Here is a 10,408-nt window from a genome sequence, read left to right on the forward strand (position 1 = left end):
CACACAGCATCTCAGACGGCTCCTAACATAGAACTGACTCTCAGAGAACATCTGTCCCTCCTGATGCAGAAAACTGGTGGATCAGAACACTACCAATGCCATAGAAACAGAACAGGAAACAGCCAGAAAGCCACTGAACCAAGAAATCACAACTCTCTGAAAAATCATTTCTGCTAGAAAAAAAAAAAACTTAAAAAAAAATTCATTTCCTAGCCACCCCCCAACCCCCAAGTGGAATTAATTCCTCTTCACTTGGGGTTTTTATAGCACTCTATACAAGCCTCACTGGGTAAAAATTCTTTACCAACTGGTCCCCCCACTAGGCAGTAGTGCTTCCTAAGGATGGGAACTGCGCCCAACTTGTCACCAGGGTTGCCAGTGCCTAACAATCAGTGGGTCCTCATGACTGACAGCTTGCCTAAATACTTCTCAATTACCCAGATGACTGACTTCTTTCATGAAGAAGGCCATTACCCCATTAGCAGGATATGTGCTTCAAGTTTTTCAAAGGTGGGGGAGCCAGATTCTACTGAACCAACCACATTCTGTGGCCTCACTGGGTTTGGAGGTAGCTGAAGGCATCTGGAAACTGATTGAGTTGGATAAGAGTTCAATCTCTGAGCAGCAACAGAAGTGAGCAAACTGACCAAGAAGACAGCATCCCTGAGTATCCAGGAATGAATATTGACATGGGCATATAAAAAATGCCCACTATTGTCATTTAACCCCCACAACAGAGAGGTGTCTCTCAAACTTTAATGTGCATACAAACCACCTGGGGATCTCCTAAATATGCAGGTTCTGCTTCTGTAGGGCTGGCAGGGACTGAGAATCTGTATTTCTAACACATTCCCAAATACTCCCATGGACTACACTTTGAGTAGCAAAGTTGTAAAGGAAATATTAAATACTGTTTTTGCAGCTGAAAAAGCTGATGCTCAGAGATATAAGGAAACTTGCTGCATATCACAAAACCAGCAAGTGGCAGAGGTGGAATATAAGTCAGGTCTTCTGATCCTAAGCCCATCACCTTTTCCACCGTACCATGCCATTAACCTTTTGACCTAAACAGCCACAACCACGGAGATGTATAGTTTTCCTGCATCCCTCAAATAAGCCCTCCAGCCAGTTTTGCCTTGTATGGAAGAGGGAAGAGGTAGAACTACAAATATCAGCTATGGGAGAATCAAGACGGCTAGATGCTTTTGTCAGGAATTTCAATCATCCAGAGGCACTTGGGTGGCTCAGTCAGTTAAGTATCCTAAACATCTGACTTTGGCTCAGGTCATGATCTCATGGTTCGTGAGTTTGAGCCCTGTGTCAGGCTCTGTGCTGACAGCTCGGAGTTTGGAGCCTGCTTTGGACTTTGACTTTCTCTTTCTCTCTCTCTCAAATATAAAACATTAAAAAAAAAAAAAAAAGAATTTAAATCATTCAACCCTTCAGTTAAGACTCCTTAAAGGCCAAACTTTAGTGGTTCCTAGATGTTCATTCTTTTTTTTTTTTTAATTTTTTTTTTTAACGTTTATTTATTTTTGAGACAGAGAGAGACAGAGCATGAACGGGGGAGGGGCAGAGAGAGGGAGACACAGAATCTGAAATAGGCTCCAGGCTCTGAGCTGTCAGCACAGAGCCCGACACGGGGCTCGAACTCACGGACCGCGAGATCATGACCTGAGCCGAAGTTGGCTGCTTAACCGACTGAGCCACCCAGGCGCCCCAAGATGTTCATTCTTTTATTAATGAAAGGTCACCAGAAACATAATTTGCTTAAAAACAAAAAACCAAAAACCTGTTTCAGTGATATGGAAATTTAGTCACTGAAACCTGTTTCAGTGATATGGCCATTTAGTACACAGAATCAAATTAATTCCTAGACAAATGGCTAGCCCTGCATGTTCTGGCCTATGCTGCTCAGACCTTGGCTGGAATATTCAGAAATTCAGCTCTGCTCACTCCACAATTTAAAGGAAACACTGATAAAGGGGAGCACATCCAGAGGAGGGTAACAGGGAAAGAACAGAAATACCTGGCAACAGCCAACGGAACAGAGATCTGTCCTAGAGAAGTGCAGGCTTGAAACATTAAGCACTATCTTCCCTGATTTATCTTACTGAAGGAGGATTAGACCTGTTCTCTTTGGCCCCAAGAGGCAGAATTAGCAATTAGCTTTCCCAATGGAAGAAACGCTGTTCACAATCCTCTACTGTCAGAGCCAGGGTTTGCCCCCAGGCCTTGTACCACATTCTTTTTACGAGCCCAAACTGCTTCCCTACAGAGCTACCACCTCAACCTGTACTGCAAGTAGGCACTACAGGAAGAAAGATCTCAGTTCCAAAGAAAGGTGATTTTATAGTCAGAGCTATCCAAAGACAGACGATGCTGTAGTATGGGAGGATAGAGCACCTAATACAAATCCTGTCAGCAAAGAGGTTCAATCGGAGGTTAATCGCTTGGCAGGAATACTGCAAAGGGAATTTGGGCACCGGATGGGTGGCTGGGTGAAATGAACCTGCCAACCCTCAGAGATGAATTAATCTATTCCTGCTGTATTGTCCTCTAATACTTCATTTGTACACTTACCATGCTTTGCCTTTTATCAGTTACTTGTACATGTATGTGTCTTCCTCACTGAAGTGTGAGCCCTTGTAGGGAGAAAGTAGTGTCTTATCCATCTTTATATCCTTTTTTTGCCCAAGACTATACATGGGAAACCAAGGACACATTGACATCTCTCCTATGTTCCAGGCACTCTGCTAGGCACTTTACATGTATCAACTTATTCCATATCCTCACAAGAATCCTAAGAAGTAAGTATTATTTTTCCCCTTTTTATAGATGGGGATATTGAAACTCAGAGAGGATAAGTAACTGCCAAGGTACTGCTGGTGAGTGGTGAGGCCAGTATGCAAACAGAGAAATCTTTTGCCTAAACCATCATGCTGCCTTCCTCCCGGAAGGAACTCCATAAGCATCTGCTGGTTTGAGCCAAACACCTTAAAAACAGGCTATATTATATCCAGGTAGGTCTGTTCTTGTTTCCTGTTGCTAAGTTCAACTTTTCCTTCTAAATATAACCATCTATCCTCAAAATGACCATTCTAAAGTTGTATTGTTTGAAGATCCTCTCACTCTTTTAAAGACAATGGCACAGCATAAAAAATTCTGGGCAAGAGGCCCAAATTTTCATAAACCTTTCCTACCCAAAGGAATTCCTCAAGACTCCAAGAGCTTCCCTTCTCCCATTCAGCCCTGGTTCCACCTCAGGGCTCTGGACCACTGGAAACAAATCAGGTCCTGGCTTTCTGCCTCAGGGATATAGGGCTCCCATACATCTTCACAAGCTATTTTCCAAGATCTTGCTCTCTGCACACAAACCCAACCATGGACAACACTAAATTTCCCTGAGCAAAATAGTCAAGCTCAAAGGTCCTCACATGTAGCTAAACTTCCAAACAAAATCTATCTTGAATTTCAAAGCACATTATAAACCTCCTGGCAGGCACTTAAAAATATTTAATCTCCCTGCCAAATGGGGCAAAAAAAGATTTTTGTCATTTGAATCAAAGGCACCAGCATGTTTGGACAGCCAACACATAAGGCCTCTCTGACACTCCATCTGTCTTAAGCAGTAAACCAAACCCAATCTGGCCAGCCATTTCTTCAAACAAGAAACTTAAGCGTCACCAAGGGAAATTCCCACTGCTCAGTTCCCTGGGTGAGTTTTGGATTTTCCATCCCAGGGCCTCTGGAAAAGGAGATCCTGCTGACACATGCACCAATAAGATGCTGTACTTTTCTACCTGATATCCTGAGTCTAGAGAACCAAAAGGCCACATTCACTATAAATGTAACTTATTAAGATGTCTTCCCACATGCTAACATTTTAAAGCAATTCTATTAAACATGAGAGAGTCACCCTGGCTCCAGCAATGAACAGGACTTAATGATGATGTATTTCCTGTGAGCACACAGCCTCTCTACATCCATCAGACATTTTCGACTAAACCTAAATTAACCTGTAAATGAACTGATTTGCATCCATAAATCCAATAGACATGTATTGGTGTAGGGTGTTTAAGGTACCCAGTCTCATACCCATTTCTTAATCTTATACAGTTCTTGTTAAACTAAAATATGATCCTTTCTACAAGTTGTTTTCATCTTTATTAAAACAGGACAAAAGGCAAATCTGAACCACCTAGGGTAGATACTTCATAACTCATTACAATGCCTTAAGAAGAAAAAAAAATCTTTGATATTTGATCATCTGTCTTAGGGATAAAACTAACAGGGTACTGTGGAAAGGAACCAAAAAAAAACCCTAAGTTTGAGTGATTTTTGTCAGTTCACCTAGACTGATTTCCATCCACTTCTCAGTGAAAGGACTTTTCCATTTTGACAATCAAACCAAAGAAATCTGAGCAGCAAGGGGCACCTGCGTGGCCCAGTCAGTTAAGCGGCCAGCTCTTGGTTTCAGCTCAGGGTCATGATCTCGCAGTTTGTGAGTTTGAGCCCTGTGTCGGGCTCCACACTGACAGTGTAGAGCTTACTTGGGATTCTCTCCCTCTCTCTGCTCCTCCCCTGCTCCCATACTATCTCTCTCTCTCAAAATAAATAAGTAAACTTAAAAAAGAAAGAAAGAAAGAAACAAACAAACAAACAAACAAACAAACCTGAGCAGCAAAACCTTTACCAGAAAAGTATACTTTCATACCCACAATGTGTCACACTTTTTTATATACTATCTTTTTTTTTTTTTAATTTTTTTTTTCAACGTTTATTTATTTTTGGGACAGAGAGAGACAGAGCATGAACGGGGGAGGGGCAGAGAGAGAGGGAGACACAGAATCGGAAACAGGCTCCAGGCTCCGAGCCATCAGCCCCAGAGCCCGACGCGGGGCTCGAACTCACGGACCGTGAGATCGTGACCTGGCTGAAGTCGGACGCTTAACCGACTGCGCCACCCAGGCGCCCCTTTATATACTATCTTAGCTCATCTTCACCAAAGGTTATGTGAGATGAATATTATTTCTACTTTATACAAAAGGAAAGATGATGATATTTAAGTCCCTTGAATGGCAGGGACCATGTCTGGTTTCTCTATATTTCCAGCACTGAGCATGGGGCCTAGGACACAGTTTAAGAGCCTACCACATGCTTAAGAATGAATATGTGGGGTGCCTGGGTAGCTCAGTTGGTTGAGGGTCCAACTCTTGATTTCAGCTCAAGTCATGATCCCAGGGTTATGAGATTGAGTCCTGCATTGGGCTCTTGAATCAAGTGTGGAACTGCTTAAGATTCTCTCTTTCCTTCTGTCTCCACTCCCCCCCAATAAATTAAATAAAATAATTTAATATAAAAAGAATGAATACATGACTAAAGGAAAGGAAAAGAAATTTGGAAAAAATATGCAATCCAAATTTTGCTCCAGGCCCCTAACTAAAACTACTTCTTAGAACACATCTGTGCACTGCAAATAATCTACTTGAGCTTCAGAGATTTGTTTTATTTATTTTTAATTTTAATTTAATTTTATTTGAGAGAGGGGGCGGGGAGAGGGAGAGAGAGAAACCCAAGCACGTTCCACACCCAGCATGGAGCCCAATGCTGGGCTCGATCTCACAACCCTGAGATCACAACCTGAGCTGAAATCAAGAGTCAGACGTTTAACTGACTGAGCCACCCAGGCACCCCTTCAGAGATTTGTTTTAAAGGACAATTTATCATCTTTCCAATGTGTATGCCACAAGGACCTGGCTGGGCTGGGCAACAGGGCCGGGCGTGGTCCTATCTCACTTCTTTTCCCCCGACTCAGCACCACACCTTACCCAGGTGGGTGTTTAATGAGCTGAGTGATGACAAAGGTAATGATGATGCCTTCAGCCATCATGGGAGTAAACAGAACACAAGATGCCCACAGCCACCAGAAGAACTGGTCTCTGAATCAAGGTACATCCTCTCTTGAGCCTCATTTTCTTCTCTGTACAATGGGAATAACAGAACATAGTCAACAGATGGTTTCCATTAATTTAATAGATACATACTGAACATTAACCATATGTCAGACCCTATGCTAGGGGACACAGTGATGAACATAAGCATCCAACCTACCTCAAGGAGTTCATAATCTCACAATGGATGCTGTGAGACTCAGGAAAAAAGAAGTTTTACAAACTTCAAAGGACTACACAATTATGAAGTATTGCTCCTCCTCTGTGTTTCTCAGCTTGATTAACGGCATCACCATCCACCCAATTGTCCAAGCTGTAAACCTGGGAATCATCCTCAACTCCTCCCTGCTTCATCCTGCCCCCAAGTCCCATAAATCACCAAGCCTCTTTTGATTCTCCTTCAGAAAAGTCTGACATGCATTACTTCTCATCTAGTTTTCCAACGCTTCTACTCTAGGCCCTTTGTTCCCACCTGAATAATTACAAGTCTCCTTATAATAATGATAATGGCAAGCATTTATTGATCACTTACCATATGGCAGGCATATGCTAAGAGCCTTGCACGCATAACACAATTTAACCCAATAAGGTAGATATTAGCACTCCTATTCACAGAGGAGAAATCTAAGGTTCAGAGTAACCAGCCCAAGGCACCAGCTAGCAAATGATAAATCTACGGCTCAAATCATGTCTATGAGATTTTCTATCCTTATGTCTTAATGGATTCCTGCCTCCAGCCCCTTCCTGGTTGGTCTACACTCCTTACTTACTTTTACACTGCTGCTGGTATACTCTTTGGAAACCTAAGCTGATCTGTCTCTTCTGCATTAAGACAGCCAGTGGCTCCTTAGCATTTCCAGGTTGAGGTCTGAGGCTATAGGCCAGTCTGCAGTTACTTATCTGCTGTCTCACCCCATATCACTCTCACTGCTCCCAAACTCCCTGCTGACCGTCTCACACTTCCCTCATCTCTGAAGCCCCCTTGCCCTTTCCCTTCCAGACAGGAACCTCCTCCTATGCAGCCTCAGACCCATGTTCACACATTTCAGCACCGACTGGTATGTTTCTCTCCCTTCTCTACCCCTTCCTCTCTTCCTCCTCCTACTCCTTTTCCTCCTCCACTCTCTCACTCTCTCTTTTACACACACACACACAAACTACAACAAAAACACACCCACTACCAATCCTGAATTCCTGGAAGGCACGCACAGTGTATTTCCATCTGATTGTGCAGATCCCACCACAGTAGCAAGCCAATAAGTGACTAACTGGATGGTATGTGGTGGTGTTAATACCTCACAGCACTATCCCAATAGGCAGATAAGACCTTGATGCTAAAAGACCTCTGGTCTAAAAGACCAGAAGATGCTAAAAAAGAAAGGCAACTTATAGTAGTTCCTGTCCTCTCAGACAAACTCAAAGAGACAGACTGGGGGCACCTAGGTGGCTCAGTCAGTTAAGTGTCTGACTCTTGATTTTGGCTCAGGTCATGATCTCGAGGTTTGTGGGTTCAAGCCCCACATCAGGCTCTGCACTGACCATGAGAAGCTTGCTTGGGATTCTCTCTCTCTCTCTCTCTCTGTCCCTCCCTTCCTCAAAATAAATAAATAAACTTAAAAAAAAAAAAGAAAAGGAAGAAGACAGACTGTTTTCAGCAAAATTATTACAACGAACTGAGATTGGTCCTCCACAGTCTGCTGGTACCCTCTCTAAGCCTCTTGAAAGAAAATTCAATCACCTCTAAAACTGCAAAAACTAAACTAGCTCCAGACCAAAAGACCTCAGAAGAATCTCCCTCTCAGATGGGAGATGAGGTAAAGTGATACCCTCTCCTCCACCACCCTGCAACAGGCAAAGCGTTCCAAAATGCAGACTGCTAAAAACAAAGACTCTAATGAACAATAGAGGATCCTGACTGAGGGAGAGTCATCAGAGAAAAAAAGCTAGAGGCAGCAAAATCTAACCCCGTTCTCTATCTCCAGGGCTACCTACAACTGGCATCCAGGCCACAAATGGACGACAGCAACTATCTCAGGCCTCCTTGCTCCCACTTTCACCCCTGACCTGTCTACTTTCCAAAGAGCAGCTAGATGGTGTTTTTAAAACTCTATCAATGATAAGGACACACATACCCTGCAACATCTTGCCACACACTTGAAATAAAATCCAAACTCTACCAGGAAGTCCAAGGTCCACTCAATCCCCATCTTCCTAGTTCATACCACTCTCCCCTTCAATTGCTACATTCCAGACCCAGAAGTCTTCTGTTTCTTAAAACAGGCCAACCTCCAGGCCTTTTCTTATGCTGTTTTCCCTGAGTGGAAAGCTCCTCCTCTAGCTTTTTACAGAGCTGGTTTCTTAAGGCTCAGTTCAAACTTGACTTTTAAAAAAAAATTTTTTTTCAACGTTTATTTATTTTTGGGACAGAGAGAAACAGAGCATGAACGGGGGAGGGGCAGAGAGAGAGGGAGACACAGAATCGGAAACAGGCTCCAGGCTCCGAGCCATCAGCCCAGAGCCTGACGCGGGGCTCGAACTCATGGACCGCAAGATCGTGACCTGGCTGAAGTCGGACGCTTAACCGACTGCGCCACCCAGGCGCCCCACAAACTTGACTTTTTAAAAAAGGTCTTCCCCTGGCACCTCTTTTCCCATTCCATTGCACCCTATTAGATCATCTTTTTTTAAGCACCCACCACCACTAGACAATATTTTTTTCACTTATTTTCCCATTTCTGTCTTCTCATTAGGGTGGAAGCTGTGCTTTGTTCATCCTGTGAATATGCAGCAAAGAAAAGCACTCAAAAAAATTTTTCCAGAGTATTTGTTGACTATCAGCAGAGAAGCACCCTCAGGATAAGCTATTCTGTTCTTCTGTTAGAACGAAGAAAACTACTATTTAGCCCCTACTATGTGCTGTAAAGTCACTGTAAAGAAATGATCTTCTTTCAGAGAGGTAAAGTAACTAGCTCAAGGTCACGCAGCTAGTAACTAGCAGACTTCTAAATTAAATACTTGTTTGTGCAGTTCCTCAATCCCTCTCACCTTTGCTTCCCTCTGGGGGCGGGAGGAGGCGTTGTCACCCTATAGTTCAATCTCATATTGCCATAACAACAAAATGATCAAATATCTCTAAACTGCTTTACAGTTACTAAAGCACTGTCACGTTCACCTTAAGAAGAATACAAAGCACTTGCCCAGAAAGCCATACAACAACAGAAGTATATTAAAAGCATGCCTCGAGGTTCACTATCCCCACCCTGACCCCCAGTAGAGGGGACTGGAAAGGAGTCACGGCCAATGGAGGAATGGAGTCCCTATTTCTGGTTCAGAGGGATGGGGAAGGGATGGGGAAAGGATGGGGGAAGCCATGGGGAAGCCGTGAGTCACCCTTGAAAGCTTCTGCTGCTACCAGAAACTGATAAGCCCTGGCTATGAGACAGCAAGCAGTGAATCACAGATCTGGAAGGCACTTGCTGATGGACGGGGAAAATGAGGCCTCAAGAAGGAAAGCAACTTACTCAAGTTCACTCAGCAAGTGAACAGAGACGGTACCAGGGGTCTCCACTCTCCCACTCCCCTTTTCTTTCCATCAAGGAGGTCTCTCAAGGCGAATTGTGAGTGGGAAATGGGGGAAGGGCTGGGGCAGCTCCTAGACCCCCCACAGAGGGTCAGGAGAAGGCAGGGCGAGGACAAGGAAGGGTACATGAGTTAGGATGGGGGGCAGAAATGAGCCAATAAGGAAGAGACAGCAGTGTCTCGAAGGTGGGTGAGGGCAGGCCTGAGAGAGGAGGAAAAGGCGGAAGAGAACAGAATATAGGGCGGGCGGAGGGAAGTGCTGAGAAACCAGGCTCCGAAGGGGCCTGGCGGGGTAGGGAGAGCCTGAGGGGAAAGGCAGGAATGAGAGTCTGATGGTGGAGGCGTCCAAGGCCCCAAGGGACACTCAAGGGAGCCAGAGGGGAGGGGTCCGGAAAGGCCCAGAAGGGAGTTTGACCGGGGAGAGTTCCAGGGTCCGGGAAGACCCCGGGGCGTGTCTGACGACGGTGGAGTCCGGGCCCGGAGAGCCTGAGAGGAGCCTGAGGAGAGTCCGAAGGGACTGGGCCGACTCACCGCGCTTGTTTTTGGTGCCGTGCTTCTTGGCGGCGGTCAGCTCCTGCTCGATCTTCGTCTCCAGGAATTCCTGCTTCTTACTTAGCATCTCCTCCGTGTCCCGTAGCCGCTGGATGGCATCCTGAGGGGTCGGGCCGCCCTTGCCGGCCTTACCCCCTCCGGCCCCGAACAGCTTGCCGAACACCGACATGGTTGCTGCTCGCCGCGCCGGCCTGCGCCGCCCGCTCCGGCTCGGCTCGGCTCGGCTCCAGCGCCCGCTCCTGGCCCCGCCGCTCCCTGCCGCCACAGGCCTCTCCGCCGCCTCCGCCCCGCAGCTGGGCTCGGCCGCGCCACCTCCCACAGGC

At 45.4% G+C, this 10,408-nt stretch overlaps 1 protein-coding gene across 1 annotated transcript in view; it reads right to left on the reverse strand.

The window, feature by feature from the left end:
- The window catches only part of CHMP4B (charged multivesicular body protein 4B), a 54,953-nt gene extending 44,545 nt beyond the window's left edge, over positions 1 to 10,408 (reverse strand). The window contains exon 1 of the mRNA XM_045444857.1: positions 10,065 to 10,408. Coding sequence (XP_045300813.1) covers positions 10,065 to 10,254 — 190 coding nt within the window. The 5' untranslated portion in view covers positions 10,255 to 10,408. The remainder of the gene's footprint in view (positions 1 to 10,064) is intronic.

The sequence above is a fragment of the Leopardus geoffroyi genome, chromosome A3 (assembly GCF_018350155.1).
Source record: "Leopardus geoffroyi isolate Oge1 chromosome A3, O.geoffroyi_Oge1_pat1.0, whole genome shotgun sequence".
In the NCBI taxonomy this organism is placed as follows: domain Eukaryota; kingdom Metazoa; phylum Chordata; class Mammalia; order Carnivora; family Felidae; genus Leopardus; species Leopardus geoffroyi.